This window comes from Adiantum capillus-veneris, chromosome 19 (genome assembly GCF_014529385.1).
Source record: "Adiantum capillus-veneris isolate H3 chromosome 19, ASM1452938v2, whole genome shotgun sequence".
NCBI lineage: Eukaryota > Viridiplantae > Streptophyta > Polypodiopsida > Polypodiales > Pteridaceae > Adiantum > Adiantum capillus-veneris.
The window spans coordinates 136,462,973-136,481,497 of record NC_140949.1 but is presented as its reverse complement, the minus strand read 5'-3'; the positions used below and the strand labels follow the sequence as shown (position 1 = coordinate 136,481,497).

Genomic DNA, 18,525 nt, shown 5'->3' with positions numbered 1-18,525 from the left:
CGTTGACTCTTTGGGGTCACTACAGCCTTTGGGCATCAGTTTTTGATAGCAATTGCCTTTTCGGCCTACATGCCTCTAAATATGAGGCCTAGGGAGTCACCTGCAGATCATTGGATGGTTGCAGATTGCAGAGCGACTGTAATTATCAAGCAATAAAGAAATACCTCAGAGAGCACCTGACTCAGGGGCCTGTACATGTGGGTGGAGCGGAGAATCCACCATGTCGTATTCAGTTCTTTTCAAGTATCTTCTCAAGTTCAAGTATCTGCTGTGCTCAGTTCAGTCAAGGTTTTGCTGTCGATTCAGCGCCTTGTCAGTGACTTACCGGTTACAATTAGGGACGGTAATCATAATTAAGGGTAAAATCCAGGATAGATGAAAGAACTACAGGAAATTGGATATAAATGTGTAATGTCACAGATGTGTTAAGGATAGAAGCAGGTGGAAGGGGGGTCTTGAATGAAGGGGTTTCATTAGCGATGGTATGAAAAACTTCTCCCATTACTGAAGAGCGTCATGGAATAATGGGTGGAGCAGGAGTAAAAGATGGAAGAAAATTTGCGAGTCGTGCAGGGTATATGATGGAATTTGGGAAGTCAAATGGTTTTTCTTGCATACAATTCTCGTTGCACCATCACCTTGCATACAAACCTCCCACAGGATCATCATGTCCATACAGCCCCACAACAATGCCACGTCAGTAGTCTACCGTACAGCCTGCAACTTCAGCCAGCATCCATACAGTCGCATCTATACAGCTGGATGCTGACCTTTCCTTGCTATCTGACTGGATGCTTCCACTGGGCGGGGACTGGACCAATGTGATCTCGCCTTGACGTTGGCGGTCCGGCTTATGGCTGCCACATCAGCAGCTGCTAACAAGGGCTTCCATGAATTTACAAAAAATGCAATGGTTAGGCTGCTACCTAGGTCGCAGAACAGAGGGACTTTCAGATTTGCAATGATGGCTGCAAAACTTAGCATGATGGGTACATGAAGGGCTGTCTGATGAGGAAAAGGATCAGCAACATGGGTGGGGTGATAATTGAGCCCCCTAGCTGCAAAAAATTATAATGTTTTATGCCCGCTATCCTACATTGAAGCTCTACAGTAAGAGCACACGGTGGCTAACGCCATCTTATTGTTCCTTGCTTCTTAATGATGATGATGTTTCAAATATTCTCCTATTGTGCAATTTTTGCAAATTTTCTCTAATCTCCTTACTATCACAATCGGACTCCCTCTACTACAACTTACAATGACGAATATTAGTTTTAAGGGAACTTTCAAACTCCTACATTCCCTTGAGGAAACAAACTTGCTTCCTAGGAAGACAGAGAAGAGTACGACTACAAATTTATGAATTTTTGGAGTCCCATAGCTACCCTCTTTACCTATTAACAACTGCCTTTTCTGCAAAACTTACATGATTTGGTCTTGTACTATTCAAAGATAAGACTAAGTTGTGACTGTTTTGCACCTTGAACCTAAGTTGGGATCATGAAAAAACTCGATACTGTCTGACATTGTAAGCGCCACTAGAGATCCCATCTCAACAACAGACAGAGCCAAAACCTGCCACCAATACAAAAGAAAAGAACCAAACTGAAGTAAATAGCTACAATCTTAGCCAAATGCCTTATAACATCTTAAGAGAACAACTTTCTTCATTGTCTGAATAAGCAATTCAGGAAAAAAAAAAAACAGTCCATAGCTGACCATGTTGTCAAATGGTGGATGCAGTGTGTTTCAACCGGTTCCACAAGACTCCAAACAATATACAGGCCAGAAGTGGTCGTTGAAGAGACTAATGTACCATTAAAATCAGCTTTCGAGACATAAAGGCTTTGTAACACTTTAATTACTATGATTTCAGGCTCTAAAGCTTATCTTTGTATTATTATGGCCTCACAGTGTGCATAGGCATGGAATAGCTAATCTCATAATTCAGGAATTTTGTTCCAGCTATTGGTGCATAATCAGGTTGTATTTGCACGAAGCTACCATTTTAACACAAGCATCCACCAAAAGAGAAGTTTTTAGTACAATGTACATGTCATTAACAAGCATCCGTGTTGAAAGAATGTACCTGCATCATCCATATTAGAGTCAAATTATCATACACACTTCCAAGCAAACTCATAAACTTAAGTCACTGTGACACTGCTTGACCTGTTTTTGGGTCCAATCATACTGGCGGGGACCTGTTGATGGGGCAAACTCCAAGAACATGGTCCCCTCTTTCTCCAAAACAAAGGCACCCTCCTGTATGCCAATGGGCAGGCTTGTGAGCTTCCTTTTGCAATCGTAAAAATAATGGAAAAGGCTTCTGAACAACTGACCCTATTCTTGAATGTTGGCCTCCCAGGATGAATTGACAGTGCACTTTTGCCCTTGTAAAAAGTATGTTGTGCAAATAATTTCACATCTGAGAAAACAATTTAATCATCAGTATAACACCAGATGCTATAAGACAAAAATGAATTGAAAAGATAACCACAAAAAAGCACTACCCAAAAAAAAATGTAGCCAAAAAGCAGCTATCAGCAGCCGAAGCCAATTTGTTTTAAATTACAAAATCTTGAGCTACAATGCCACGAGTATTGTCAAGGAGTCTTTGACCAGTTCTGAGAGGCACAAGTGTTACTTAGCAGTAAAATATGAGAAAACAGTAGCCTGTAAGATAAAGCAGTACAAACACCGATCGCTCGCTGCTGCTGCTCCCTCGCGCGCTTCGCCTACCCTGCCTCGCCATCGCCACAGACAGCCCCCCCCCCCCCCCCCCAAACCCCCCCCTTGCTATGCTGCCCCCTTCCTTCGCCCGCTGCCCTCCTACGCTGCACCCTGTCCCGCTGCCCGTCCCTCGCGCCTGCGCTGCCCCTGCCCCTGCCCGCCGTCACGCTCCCTCCCCCTCGCCCCCCCGCCTCGAGTCTCTGTCAGAGCTGGTTCACAGCGGCACCGACTCAGTTCGCTCGCTTCGACTCCCCTTCGTTCGCCCTTGCAGCAGCAGACACAGATGGAGGATTCTGCTCCGCCGCAGAGTGACTCCACTGCAGCCGCCCGACCCCACAAAACCCACCATCCGACTTTCTCTCTCGCCGACAGAGCAAGCGAGCTTAGAGGCAGAGGTGGCGCGCCTTCAGGCCACCTCTATTATCTGCAAGATTCTCGGCACCAGACCGAGCAGAGGGGAAGTGCCCGATCTCCTTCAGGCCCGCCTTCTCACAAAGGTGGGCAAGATTCTTGATGTTCAACTTCTCGACCGTGGCTACTACCAGATAGAGTTTGAGCCTCCCGAGATGGCGTCCAAGGTCATTGCGATGAGCCCCCTGGCCATCCGAGCAGTTCGAGCACACTTTCGACAGTGGCGCCACGGTTTTGACCCAGCTACTGACGTTCTTGTCGAGGAGGCTTCCCATCTCACTCTGCTTCCCCAGCTTGAGGAGGGAGTACCTTCTGCTCCTTTCCAGGATAGGCTCAGTGATTGGGACTATCCTGGAGACACCTCACACGGTAGCCTCTGTAGCTGCCAAGGCGGCCGGCATCCCCACTGTACGTGTTCTCGTTCGGGACACCCACACTCTCCCGAAGGTCATCCTACTACCTCGGGTGAGCGGAGGTTGGTTCCGTCAGAGCGTGGAGTATTCGGGCCTCCTGAATCAATGTTTTATTTGTCGTCAGATGGGCCATCTTGCGAAGGCCTATCCACGGAGGAGACCCCAACCTACACCACAGGCTCAGCCCCAGCCTTCAACCTACGGTTTTGACCCAGCTACCGACATTCTTGTTGAGGAGGCTTCCCATCTCACTCTGCTTCCCCGACTTGAGGAGGGAGTAGCTTCCGCTCCTTTCCAAGATAGCCTCAGCGATTGGGATTGTCCTGGAGACACCTCGCGCGACTGCCAAGGCGGCCGGCATCCCCACAGTACGTGTTCTGGTTCGGGACACCCACCCTCTCCTGAAGGTCCATCCTACTACCTCGGGTGAGTGGAGGTTGGTTCCATCAGAGGGTGGAGTATTTGGGCCTCCTGAATCAATTTTTTATTTGTCGTCAGATGGACCATCTTGCGAAGGCCTGTCTGGTGCTACTGGTCCCAGCCTTCAAGGGCAGGCCAGTAGCACCAGACAGAGTCACAGGGTACTCAAGCAGAGCCACCCTCCGAGCCTAGGGCTCAAGCAGAGGAGGGCTTGCAACAGATTCGTGGTCGACGTCGACAGGGGCCAACCTGGCACTCAGAGTGGTCCCCAAGCTCTAGTCCAGCAGCAATGGGTTCCCATAGGAAACCGATTCGACCCTCTTGAGCACGATGAGGTCCTTGCTCCACCCTCCACCTCAACCTCACCTCCGACAGCCCCTCCTCCAGAGTTCCCCTCCGCCCCTCCACCTCGCCCTCCTCCCTTTGCCGCTCCCCCCTGCCCCCCCTCTCCTCCTCCTCCCGCGAGCCCCCCTGCTTCCACATCTCCTCCCGCTCCTTCCCCGCAGTCGTCTCAGGGGGCACGACCATCCTCAACTGCTAGGAGATCTCTTGGCAGCAATTTTTCCATGAGTCGCTTGGCGAGAGAGGGGCAGCCTTTCTTGCAAACCCCATTTCTGGTGCAGACGTCCCCCTTTGCAGCAGTTCCTCGTGGTCTGACGAGCTTCGACATTCGTCTTCGTTGGGATTGCATGACCAGGGTTCAGTTCAGTCAAGTCAGTCTAGAATAGGAAGTGATCTGGAACTTTTGTGAGTCTGTTCGTAGACCGTGCATGACTAGTCACTTAGTGTAGATGCATATCCTCTGGTTGCACACAGCACGATCATAAGCATTCCCATCAGAATCCATTAGAATCCTTCAAGGGAATTTTCCAGTGCATTTAGCCTGTTTTTGACATTTTTCACTTATTATTTTTAAGTTACTTTTGTTGGAAAGTAGGTAGGGCAAATTGAGTAAGTTTGTATATAAGCAAACCTAAACTAGCACTAAATGGCAGAAGAGGCAACAGGAGCCAAGCTCAGTAGGCAACTTCTCAACAAGAACTTGGTGGTCTCCCCTCCAAGCAAAGGACTCAACACCTTGGCGTTTCCATCAAGAGGGTCATTGCCATACCTCCCAGCCCTGGCGTTTTGCATCAGGTAGCCATCGCCAGCAAGTTCCAGCCACTAACGTTTTGCATCAGCATTCACCCCCAGAAAAAGTTCCAGACACAGCCAACGTTTTTGACATCAGCATGCCTAGCGTTTTTGGGAATTCATAGACCTAGCGTTTTTGGCAGTTTCAGCAGATACAAGGCAGCGTTTTCAGCAATGAAAGGCCTTCCAATTCAGCCCTAAAGGAATAACAGATTCAGCCCGGAAAGACCCTCAGTTTCCAACCTTAAGAAACCTCAGTTTTCACCCCTAAACCTGCAGATTTTCAGCGTCAAAGACTCACAGAAAACAGCCCCAAATCAGCGTTTTTGGAGTAGTCGCAGATTTCAGCCCATAGCGTTTTTGGACAGCAGTAGAAAGATTGCAGATTTCAGCCCTTAGGTCGGTCTCGTCATCGCCAACATAGCCTAGACTTGCATCAGTCCCATGCATTCCATTTGTACCAGATTGTGCAATCATAAGTAGATCACTCTCATCGACGAGAATAGGGCCTTCGGAGGAGGGTTTTATGTCTCTGGTGTCGTATCTCTCTTCTCTCTCTATCTCTCAGTCTCATACACTTGCACCCACAGTGTCCATTCACTTCGTTTGTGATCATAGCATTCTCTCATTAAGAACGGAAGGCTCTACCTTCCATAAGAACAAAAGGAACCTTGAGCACAATTTGGAGCACTCATCTTGAGCAAAGCGCAAACATTCATTCCGTTGCACCTTACAATGGGCAACCCTGCTTTGCAAGCCGAAGTTACTCAACAACTTCGTGCTTATGGGATTTCCCTTCCTCTCCAAGAGGAGAGAGAGCTTAGGAGACCTCTTGATGAGACCCCCAAAAGAAGACTCTCTCCCATACGAGAGGAGGAATCCAAAGAATGAGAAAGTAATGAATCCCTAAGTTCCTCTGAAGATGTGGCTCCACGAAGAAAGGCGGTCTAGACGGTCACCAACTCCTCCTAAGAGAAAACGGTCAACCCATAGTCCTCCTCGTCACTCCAAAAGGGAAGAGAGGAAGAAAAGGACAAGAAAGAGGTCACCCTCTTCTCCTTCTTCTTTACCTTCCTCCTCTTCCGATGAAAGCTATGACGATTCTCCTAGAGAATACAAGAGGCGAGGACATTGCAAATCTTACCCTGCATGGCGAAGGTCACAAAAGCTCAAGAAGTTCAAAGAGGAAGGAAAGAGTATTTCTTTTCTCACCTATGATGGCACCTTTGGTGCTACATACAAAGTATTGGCCTTCATCCAGCAATTTGATGCGGCCTTTGGAGACGAGGGCTTCATAGAGTCCTCCAAGCTACGCCATGTAGCTATGCACTTTCAGAAATCGGCTCGTCGATGGTGGGCTAGCCTTCATGGCAACGGCGAAGCCCCATAGACATGGAAAACTCTACGAGTTTCCATCATGAAGCATTTCCTTGCAAGCGATGCAAAGGACAACAAGCCGATACCGCTTTCAAGGGTAGCAAGCCTCCGTTACTCCCTTGATTGGGAAGTTGAGGCTTCATGTCCAAACCTACATCGACAAAGAAGACTTTTTCATCTCTCCTCTCTAACATGAGGATGCTATTCTAGCTAGGGGCACCATGGTTCAACCGCATGGCTGCCAACATAAATGTCACATGACACATCCAACCCTATGTGTCCATGGACGCTTAAGCTACTTCATGATATGGGTTCAGTTCAGTTCAGTCAGTCTAGAATAGGAAGTGATCTGGCACTTTTGTGAGTCTATTCGCAAACCGTGCATGACCAGACACGTAGAGTAGATGCATATCCTCCGGTTGCACACAATATGATCATCAGCGTTCCCACCGGAATCCATCAGGGGAATTTTCCAGTGCATTAAAACCTATTTTCCCTATTTTTGACATTTTTCACTTATTTATTAAGTGACTTTTGTTGGGAACTAGGTAGGGCAATTTTTGCTAATGAAATATATAAGCAAATTAGAGCTAGCACTTTTTGGCAGAAGAGGCAGCAAGAGCATTGCTCAACAGGCACCTTCTCAAGCAAGACTATCCCAAGGACACTAGCGTTTTCGACATTGGAAGCCTGGCGTTTCTTCAACACTTCAGCGTTTTCCAAATCAGTAGAACTCCATCGTCATCAGCCACTCAGTATCGCTTGCAGATTCAGCCCTACACTTAGCGTTTTGCCAGCAGCCATAGATACCATTTGCAGCAGCGTTTTACAAGAGGAATTCAGCGACAAAACAGCATCAAGATCAGCGTATTTCCTAAGCAATACAGTCAGAAAATCAATGTTTAAATGATCAGCACACCAGCGTTTTTACAAGCACTAGGCCAGCGTTTTTGGAAGGACAGCACTTCACCATTGTACGACAGTAGAGATAGTGTCGCAAGCGTCTTCGGCAAGGCACTAAAGCACACAGATCAGCCCCGATTGGTTGCGACAAGAACCAATCCACAGCATTCAGTTTTCAGCCATATTTTCGTCATCGTCGGCACCACCCTCGGCCTCGACATAGCACCATTTAGATTTGCATCAGCATCTTGTACCAGATTGTGCAATCAATAGTAGACCACTCGCCATCGAGAGTGGGGCCCTTGGAGGAGGGTTTGACAACTTCCCAGTGTCGTATTCTCTTCTCTCTCTATCTCTCAGTCTCAGCACCTTCACGCACAGTATCTATTCACTTTGTTTGTGATCACTTGCACTCTCTCACTAAAGCACGAAAGGCTCTCCCTTCCCTAAGAAAAAAGAAACCTTGAGCACAGTTTGGAGCACTCATCTTGAGCAAAGTTCAACATTCATTTCTGCTGCACCTTACATTGGTATCAGAGCTTTGGCAGTGTTCTCTATCACTCAAGGAAAGAACCACATAATTTTTTTTGCTTGTTGCGATGCACGTAACCCAAGACCTCTTGGGCGTGTCGATTTCTAATCGTGTTTTGAAGAGTGACAGGAAACCCAAGAAAGAAGGGCTTGTCCAGCCTCCCCTTGTGCCTCTTTCACTCATTGAGAGCGGACCGTGCACTTAGCGGTCGGCCAATCGACGTGAGGTGGGAAAAAGCAACCTTGGTGTGAGCGCAAGGCTGCAAAGGGGTGTGCCTGCGGAAAAGAGCAGAACTCGGGTGAAGAAAAGATCCTTCTCTAACACAGATTGCAAGCGAAAGAAGAACCTCAAGAACCCCAAGAACCAAGAACCCTAAGAACCCAAGTTCCTCGTGAACTTAAGAACCCAAGACTTCAGTGGATGGTCATCACTCGAAGCGGAATTGATACTTCGCTTGGAGGTGGTGAGCATGGGAGTGGCGAAGTAGAGTTTTCCTCACCAGGAGGTTTTTTCGACCCTTCCCCATCTATGCCAAAGATTGCACCAGATATGGCAGCTTTCGACAAGATGATGATGGACAGGAAGTTAGAACATGAAGCAAGAAAAGCAGAAATAGAGCGTGAACACGAAGAAAGAATGGCAACCATAGAGCATGAGCACAACGAAAGGAAAGCCGCCTTGTTCCGATTCTTTTCTCAAGTACAGACACAGATGCAAGAGATACGAGAAAAGGAGACTCTCTTAGTCTCTTCTTCTCCAAACCTGACACACAGGATTTGCATGATGATAAGCATGATGAATTGAATGATAATGGTAAGCATGATATTTGAATGACAATGACAAGCATGATGATCACGATGTGATTTCTCACGAGCATGATGATTTGTATGATCAAGACGTGATTGTTCACAAGGATGATGGTTTAGTTGATACTTTCTCTAGTGAAGCTAACCTCGTTGCAGATTCGATCAATCACAAAGAATCGATCTTGGCTTTCGAGTCGAGGTCCACAGCACCCCCACAGGCATATTCGATCAAACACGAAGAACCAATCTTGGCTCTCGAGCCTAGGTCCAAAGAACCCTTACAGGAAGTACTATGTGTTCGAATGATTCATCAGCATGCATTGTTCGAGTGTTTCATATTGTGATCGTTTCCTGTATTTTAGTCAGCGTCTTTATGTGATTCCTTTTCATAGGCATGCCATATTGTACGTTGAGCATGATTCACTCATGAATGAGTACGGATGTATCCGGATTTCTCATGAAAAGATGAAATGTTTGCATTCAAGGAAGTCACATTCCATGTCTTTTCCTTGGCATGACACATTCGTAGAAAGAGCACAAGAAAGTATGAGCACCAAGCATGGGCATTTCCGTTGTGAATTGCCACAGTGATTGATTTAGATCAGCAAGACACGATTCGATCTCATTGTTTGCGTGTGTGTGGTGAACGGTTTGGCACCCCGTCTATTGGTTCATCTACATTGCATGCACAGTCTTTTAGAAAGACGAGATTTTTTCCAGTCACCTTACATGGAATAGGTATGTTCATGTTTTTGTTTGGAAGTGGTTTCAGGAATATTCAACCTTGGAGATTCTTGAAGAAGATGGACCTACGTCCATAGACAAAGTTGAAGCATTAAAGGAGCTACAAATGATTTTGTCGCTTTCGGCGCGGCCCAGAGAAGCAAGCGTTGTAGACCTTTATGAAGTTCAAGTATCGCACGACCCACACCTCAGAGTGGGCCGGCGAAGAGTCCTTTCGAGGATTCCGGATGTTATTCGCGATTTCCCTCGACGCCATTCAGTTCGGTACCAATACCTCGCTTTGAAAAGGAGGGGATGTCATGTGACACATCCAACCCTATGTGTCCGTGGACAAGCTACTTCATGATATGCGTTCAGTTCAGTTCAGTCGGTCTAGAATAGAAAGTGATCTGGCACTTTTGTGAGTCTATTCGCAGATCGTGCATGACCAGACACGTAGAGTAGATGCATATCTTCCGGTTGCACACAGCACGATCATCAGCGTTCCCACCGGAATCCATTAGAATCCATCAGGGGAATTTTCCAGTGCATTAAAACCTATTTTCCCTATTTTTGACATTTTTCACTTATTTATTAAGTGACTTTTGTTGGGAACTAGGTAGGGCAATTTTGCTAATGAAATATATAAGCAAATCACAGCTAGCACTTTCTGGCAGAAGAGGCAACAGGAGCATTGCTCAACAGGCACCTTCTCAAGCAAGACTATCCCAAGGACACTAGCGTTTTCAACATTGGAAGCCTGGCGTTTCTTCAGCACGTCAGCGTTTTCCAAATCAGTAGAACTCCATCGCCATCAACCACTCAGTATCGCTTGCAGATTCAGCCCTACACTTGGCGTTTTTGCAACAGCCAAAGATACCATTTGCAGCAGCCTTTTCAGCCCCATCAGGCCAGTGTTTTGCAGCAGAAATTCAGCGACAAAACAGCATCAAGATCAGCGTTTTTCCTAAGCAATACAGTCAGCAAATCAGCGTTTAAATGACCAGCAGACCAGCGTTTTTACAAGCACTAGGCCAGCGTTTTTGGAAGGACAGCACTTCAGCGTTGTAGGCCAGCAGAGATAGCGTCGCAAGCGCCTTCGGCAAGGCACTAAGCACACAGACCAGCCCCGACTGGTTGCGACAAGAACCAATCCACAGCATTCAGCTTTCAGCCATATTCTCGTCATCGTCGGCACCACCCTCGGCCTCGACATAGCACCATTTAGATTTGCATCAGCATCTTGTACCGGATTGTGCAATCAATAGTAGACCACTCTCGCCATCGAGAGTGGGGCCCTTGGAGGAGGGTTTGACAACTTCCCGATGTCGTATTCTCTTCTCTCTCTATCTCTGAGTCTCAGCACCTTCACGCACAGTATCTATTCGCTTTGTTTGTGATCACTTACACTCTCTCACTAAAGCGCGGAAGGCTCTCCCTTCCCTAAGAAAAAAGGAACCTTGAGCACAGTTCGGAGCACTCATCTTGAGCAAAGTTCAACATTCACTTCCGTTGCACCTTACAATGCAGTTCCCTAAAAGGAGAATCTACTTTACCTACACGCAAAAGAGCATGTATACAGATGCTAGTGAGTCTAATCGTACTATACCACTTGTAAATCCTCCTGCTTTTGATAAATCAATGAAGAGCTCAGTTTCTGCGTACATGATTTTTATCGAAGAGTCCCTAAAAGGTCCTAATGTTTCATCAAATGTAAATGGTAGGAATCAAAAAGAGTTAGACTTGTCTAATTTTCTACAAGGATTCGAAGATGTGTTCATCGATGATATCCTTATGGACTTACCTCCAAAACGAGGGGATGATGGCCATCGAATTGAGCTCCTGCCAGGAAGCTCACCACCTAACAAGCCTCCTTATTGAGTTTCCCAAGCTCAACAAGAGGAGATCATGAGGCAAGTACAAGAATTGGTAGACAAAGGGATGGTGAGGCCTAGCTCCTCTCCCTTTTGTTCTCCAGTCCTTTCAGTGCAAAAGAAAGATGGTACATACCGCATATGTGTGGACTATCGAGCACTAAACCATATCACTATCAAAAACAGACTTCCCCTGCCTCGGGTAGAAGATTTGTTTGATACGCTACAAGGCTCTACCTACTTCAATAGGATTGACCTCAAAAGTGGGTATCATCAAATAAGGATTGTGGATGAAGATATCCTAAAGACCACGTTTTGTACAACGTTTGGTCTTTATGAATATCTAGTCATGCCTTTTGGCTTGACTAATACACCAGCCACGTTCACGTTCAATTGTTTAATGGAGAAAATATTTAGACCCTACCGCAAATTCACTAGAGTGTTCTTTGATGATATTATCATCTACTCCAAGTCCTTGGAGGAACACAAGCAACATCTCCAAGTGATTTTTCAAGCATTGAGGGAGAACAAGCTTTTTCTCAATCAAAAGAAAAGCAAATCTTTCCTTCAAGAGATTCGATACTTAGGTCATATTATCTCTCAAGATGGTATCCGTATGGATCCATCAAAGTTGGAGGTAATAAAAGCATGGCCTAATCCAAGGAATCTACATGAACTAAGAAGCTTTATTAGTATGTGTGCATACTATAGACGCTTCATAGCGAAATTCTCTCAAATAGCAGGACCATTACATGACTTAACAAAGAAGAACGTTAAGTATTCATGGACTGCTAAGGAGCAAAGTGCTTTTGACAAGCTCAAAGAGAAGCTTACCTCCCAACCAATCCTTATGCTTCCCGATCTCTCAAAGCCATTTGAGGTCCAATGTGATACTTGTGGTGATTGCCTTGGAGCAGTCTTGCTTCAAGAAGGGCATGCCATAGCATATGAGAGCCGAAGGCTTAATACGGATGAATGGGTCTTAGGCATTTATGAGAAAGAGCTTTTAGTTGTTCTACATGCCATTTATTGTACGAACCGACCACCAAAGTCTCAAGTACTTCATGACGCAAACTAAGCTTTTCGACAAACAAATGAGGTGGGCAAATTTTCTTTCGCAATTTTATTTTCATATTGCTCACATTGCTGGTAGTCAAGTGGCCGATGCAATTTCACGAAGACCAAAAGTTAATGCAGTGTCTATAGCTACTCACAATGATCTATCTTCTATGATAGATGAGTATGCTACTGACCCTCACTTTAAAGACTGACTTTAAAGACATAATGTCAGCCCTTGCTTTGGGGAAGAAAGAGGAACCATTCACTTTGCAGAATGGTTATCTTCCCCATGGAAATAGGCTGTGTTACCCGCTCCCTTCATGAGAAAGTTATGTATGAATCTCATGCTCCTCCCTATGCGGGGCATAGAGGCATTCAACCTACTCTTCGAGGAGTAGAGACGTACTTCTATTGGCCTCTACCATGAAAGTGGACATACAAGAGTATGTTTCAAAATGTGTGGTATGCCAAAACACTAAGTATGATAGAGGGAAGCAACCTGAATTACTCCTGCCATTGCCAATCCCTAATTCACCATGGGAGAGTATATCCATGGATTTTATCTTTGAATTACCAAAGTCTATCCATGAGAATATGGGATTATGAACAATAGTCAACAGGTATAGCAAGCAAGCACACTTAATTCCTGTCAAAAAGACTATTAAGGCACACCAAATGGCAACTCTCTTCATATCTCAGATTTTCAAACACCATGGATTGCCAACATCCATAGTGTTAGATAGAGATCCTAGAATGACCAGTAATTTCTGAAAAAGTCTCTTTGAAAATCTAGATACATGATTGAATTTCTCTTTGGCCTATCACCCACAAATGGATGGCCAAAGTGAGATAGTCAATCTTCCGATACTCGATCTACTAAAGACTTATATTACAGAAGTAGATCAACGCTCACAATGGGGAAAGTACTCACCGCTTGTAGAGTATGCGTACAATAACACAGTCCATACTTCTACGAGAAAAGCACCTTTTGAAATCATTGAGGGAAGACCAAAAAGTCCCTTGCTACTTAAAGTACATGGCAAGATCTTCGTTGCCGATGAGTATAGCCGTGACTTACAAGAATCTTTTAAAAAGATTAAGGAGGCTATATCCATCTCTCAACAAAGGCAAAAACCTGCTGCTGACAGGCACAAAAGGGCCTTAATGTTTAAAGAAAATGATTGGGTCTTACTTAAGTTTCCCAAGGCTCGATTGAGACACACGACGGACAAAAATCCTACGGGCCATCAAAAGTATTATGCTAAACTAGCAAAAAGATACTACGGTCCTTTCCAAATTTTGAAGCCCATCTTATCAACTCAAGTTGCCCAACCATTGGCTCATACACAATGCTTTTCATGTGAGCCTACCCCCTACTGGCTCGCTGCATTGTTTATTCATTGCTTCAGGAGATTCCCCGAATCTCATCCTGAAGTTCAAATACCTTGGAACTTCCCACCCACCTCACCCTCTAAAAGGTATAGAAGGGTCAAACTCGCGTGGACATAGAAGCCAGCGCTCCACAAAGATCCCCATAACCAACTCACCATCCGCGCGACGCTGCTGTGTGTGGCATACATAACAATTTTTAAAAAAATGCTTAAGCAACAGATCCACTGCATGTTCGAAGTGTTAACTGGCGCAGCTCAGCAATCAGCTCCCCCTGCCCGCATGGCGTCCCTCATCGCCTGTCTTCTGAAGCCTGCGCCCCTCCTCATGTCCCGCCTCGCTTGAGGGTGCCTCGCCTTACCTCCCTGTCTGTAGCCACTGCTTGTGAGCGGATCTTTGCCGATTCCCATTAATAAGATATTAAACAAGATTGGGTATCCCCTACTTAAGCCCTACAAAGGAGAGCCACCAAGTGAACCAATTATTGAAGATCCTCTTGAAATCGAAGATCAAGAAGAGGTGCTACAACCCGAAGCTATCCTTCGGCATGAAGACAAGGTACTACGACAGGGTAAGATTATCCGACTGTATCTTATTAAATTCAAAAATTATCCTTTTGAAGATGCTAGATAGATACAAGGAATACAGCTTAAGGATAGTATGAACCATGTCAATGCTTACAATGCTACATTAGAGTAAGCAAATGTACAAATTTCTTTCAAATAACCAATATTTTTGTCTTATAAGACTAGTTCTCTTTTTATTGTGCACAAAATAAATTATTATGCATGCTTAAAATTATGTTTGTGATGACGACGTCTCTCAAACACCCAGTAGAATTTGTCACTCTACTTTGGGAGAATGAAATAGACTAAAGAGCACACATGCTTGCGGGGCATCTATGTCTCCCAAGCACCAAATGGATTAGTCATCCATCTTAGGATGATGTCGCAAGGTAAAAAGGGATCCTCTACCCGCTAAGAAACATTGACTAATGACTAAGGCTTTATCTCTTCTACCTCATAGTCGAAAACTACTATGATTTCAAGAGAGAGATAATGTCATAAAATCTAATATCTAACCAACCCAAATGATTTTTTCATATTAAACTCATCATTTAACGTGGGATAATAAACGGGAACAAGGGTTAGAATATAGACATGTGCTTACGAGTCTATCTCAACACAGGGCCAATGGTAAAGGGGTCCAAATGAGAGATGATATGTCAAAGAGCAAGGCTAGCTAATGAAGCTTAAAAGACCTTAGGGTTAGCTTCATTAAAGACCTCCAATGGTTAGTGTTAAAAGTCTTTTGACCTTAGGCTAATGAAGTTTTAAGACCTTAGGGTTAGCTTCATTAAAGACCTCCAATGGTTAGTGTTAAAAGTCTTTTGACCTTACGTAAGCTAGGGTTGTGCTTGAGGTGGAAATTCGGCCCAAGCTTCAGATGCTTGTCGTGCTTGATGACTGAGATGCTTGAGGTGCTTGTCATGCTTGAGATGCTAGGGTTGTACTTGAGGTGGAAACCCGGCCCAAGCTTGAGGGGCTTAAGGGCCAAGCTTGTTGTGGCAACTGGGCCCAAGGTTGAAGGGCTTGAGGTGTCACAAAAGTCAACAAGATCCCTACAACGAGGGGGGCGAGCCATGCAAGTAGGGGGGGTGGTGGGATAACCTCTCTCTCTCCCAAAGGGCACCCCTTGCTCAAGAGGCAAGTAGGACACATGTCAAGGCCCTAGCTAGGTTTCCCTCAAGGAGTGTCCAAAGCCTATTGGTTGATCCCTAGAAAGGTCCAATGAGGAATTAGTTAATTAAATTAATTGTCTTTGCATTTATCAAGTTCTCTCTCTCAAAGGGGAAATGGGGACACTTGTTCCAAGGCTAGCATACTTGCTTGATATGCACTAGGCTTGTGATTCGCCAAGCTTGAGGAGGTTCAATCAAATGCCAGCGAGTGCTAGAAGAGAGGGTCGACCAAAGCAAGAAGGGGGCTAGCTTGGGAGGTATACTCCCCCCGCCCCCCCACACACACTCTCTCTCTCATTGTGTGAAGTACAAACTGCAAGAGCTCCATCTCCTTCTCCAAGCTAGTAGAGAAGTTGAGAGCCTACACCAACACTCTTGGCTATGGAATGCAAATCCAACCAAGAGCCATGCTTCAATGCTTAAGCTTGTCATCTTCTCCATCTGCATTACTAAGCTATTATGTATGCTAGCAAGAAGAGTGATGATAAGTGAGGAACTATTTCTTTCTCCTATGAATGTTTCTTCTTCCTCTTCCCTACCCTCATTCCCCGCTAGCTCTCTCCACCTTTGAAGGTGTTTGAGGCCTTGGGACAGAGGCTGGGGATAGTTAATGCTTTTTACAAAGTCTATGTTATGCTCGTGATGCATGAAGCTTATCATCTTCATTGCATCACCTAGGTCACTGTAAGGTGCAGCGGAAGTGAATGTTGAACTTTGCTCAAGATGAGTGCTCCGAACTGTGCTCAAGGGTTCCTTTTTCTTACGGAAGGGAGAGCCTTCCGTTCCTTTAGTGAGAGTGCGCAATGGACACAAACAAAGTGATGAACACTGTGAATGAAGGTGCTGAGACTGAGAGATAGAGAGAGAAGAATACGACACCAGAATGTTGTCAAACCCTCCTCTGAAGGCCCCACTCTATGGCGAGAGCGGTCTATTGCTATTGATTGCACAAATCTCTACAATGCTTGGACTTGCCGACGATGTCGACGACGACGAGACGGGCTGAAATCTGAAAACGCTAATGGCTGAAATCTTCTTCTATCTGCTGAATTCTGACTCTATGTCGGTGACGACAATGGCGACGATGCGCTGAAAACATAGATGCTGAAATCTGCGTTTTCCGGGCTGAATCTGCAAACTTCGCAGGATCTGACCGTGCGGCGAGGATCTGTTGCGGGAAGGTGAGATCTGCGGACTGCTGAAAACTGAAAACGCTAGTTCTAGGGCTGAATATGTCGCGATGGAATTGCAAAACACTGAGGGCTGATTTGGTCTCTGATGCAAAAACGCTATGGATCTGATGCTTCTACTAATGTTGGGGCTGATCTGCAATGCAAAACACTAGGGCTGGTTCTGCCATGCACAAACGCTAGGGCTCGTTGTCTTGCTACTGCCGGGCTGTTCTGCTGTGCAAAAACGCCAAGGCTGAAGTGATGCAAAAACGCTAGGCTTACAGATGGCTGAAAACGCTAGGGTTGTTGCGAGGGGAAATCTTGTTGAGAAGGTGCCTGTTGAACGCTCTGTTCCTGCTGCCTCTTCTGCCAGAAAGTGCTAGCGCTAGGTTTCTGAAGTACTTGGCTAGTCAAATTGCCCTGCCCAGCTTCCAACAAAAGTCACTTAAAAAATAATAAGTGAAAAATGTCAAAAATAGGAAAAATACGTCTATGCACTGTAAAAATGCTCCTGATGGGTTCTGATGGAAATCTGATGTTCATCTGTGTGCAACCAGAGGATATGCATCTAATCTAAGTGTCTAGACATGCACGGTCTGTGAACAGACTCACAAAAGTGCCAAATCACTTCCTATTCTAACTGAACTGAACTCATGTCATGAAGTCGCTTGTCCACGTACACATAGGATTAGATGTGCACGTGACATCCCCTCCTTTTCAAAGTGAGGTAATGGTACCAAATTGTATGGCGTCGAGGGAGATCGCCAATAGCATCCGGAATCCTGGAAAGGACTCTTCCTGGCCCACTCTGATGCGTGGGTCATGCGATACTTGAACTTCATAAAGGTCTGCAACGCTTGCTTCTTTGGGCCGCGCCGAAAGCGACAATCTTATGAGGCTCCTTCAATGCTTCAACTTCGTCTATAGTCATGCGTCTACCTTCTTCAAAAATCTCCAAGGATGAAAATTCCTGAAATCACTTCCAACACAAAAACATGAACATACCCATTCCACGTAAAGTGACTGGAAAAATTCTAGCCTTCTTTAAAAACTGTGCATGCAATGTAGATGAACATATAGACAGAGTGCCAAACAGTTCATCAAATACACACAAAAAATGGAATCGAAACTTTTTGTTATGATCTAAATCTATCAATTGTGGCAAATCACAATGGAAATGCCAATGCTTCATGCTCAATCCTTCTTGTGCTCTTTCGGAAATTGTGTCATGTTAAGGAAGAGACATGGAATGTAAATTCCTTGAATGCAAACATTTCATCTTTTCATGAATCATCCGCACATATCCGTGCTCATTCATGAGGGAAACGTGCTCAACGTACAATATGTCATGCCTAGGAAAGGGAATCACATAAAGACGCTGACTAAAATACAGGAAACGATCACGAATGAAACACTCGTACAATGCGTGCTAACTAATCATGCGAACACATAGTACTTCCTGTGAGGGTTCCTTGGACCTAGGCTCGAGAGCCAAGATCGGTTCTTCCTAAGGAGGTTCTTTCTGAGGGGGTTCTTTGGACCTCGACTCGAGAGCCAAGATCGGTTCTTCGTGATTGATCGAATTTGAAATGAGGTTAGCTTCACTAGAGAAAGGATCAACTAACACATCATCCTTGTGAACAATCACACCATCTTCCTGCAAATCATCACGCTTGTGAGAAATCACATCTTGATCATGCAAATCATCATGCTCATCATCATGCAATTCATCATGCTTATCATTATCATTCAAATCATCATGCTTATCATAATCATGCAAATCATGTGTGTCATGCTTGGGAGAAGAAGAGACGGAGAGAGTCTCCTTTTCCCGAATC

The 18,525-nt window shown here is 45.3% G+C and overlaps 1 protein-coding gene across 1 annotated transcript in view; it reads right to left on the bottom strand.

Annotated features, from left to right (window-relative positions):
- LOC147434931 (single-stranded DNA-binding protein WHY1, chloroplastic-like) overlaps window positions 1–18,525 on the bottom strand; it is a 53,942-nt gene that overhangs the window by 23,511 nt on the left and 11,906 nt on the right. Inside the window, exons 3-5 of the mRNA XM_086491310.1 lie at window positions 2,343–2,428; window positions 2,173–2,265; window positions 1,481–1,575 (exon numbers count right to left, since the gene is read on the bottom strand). Coding sequence (XP_086347436.1) covers window positions 1,481–1,575; window positions 2,173–2,265; window positions 2,343–2,428 — 274 coding nt within the window. The remainder of the gene's footprint in view (window positions 1–1,480; window positions 1,576–2,172; window positions 2,266–2,342; window positions 2,429–18,525) is intronic.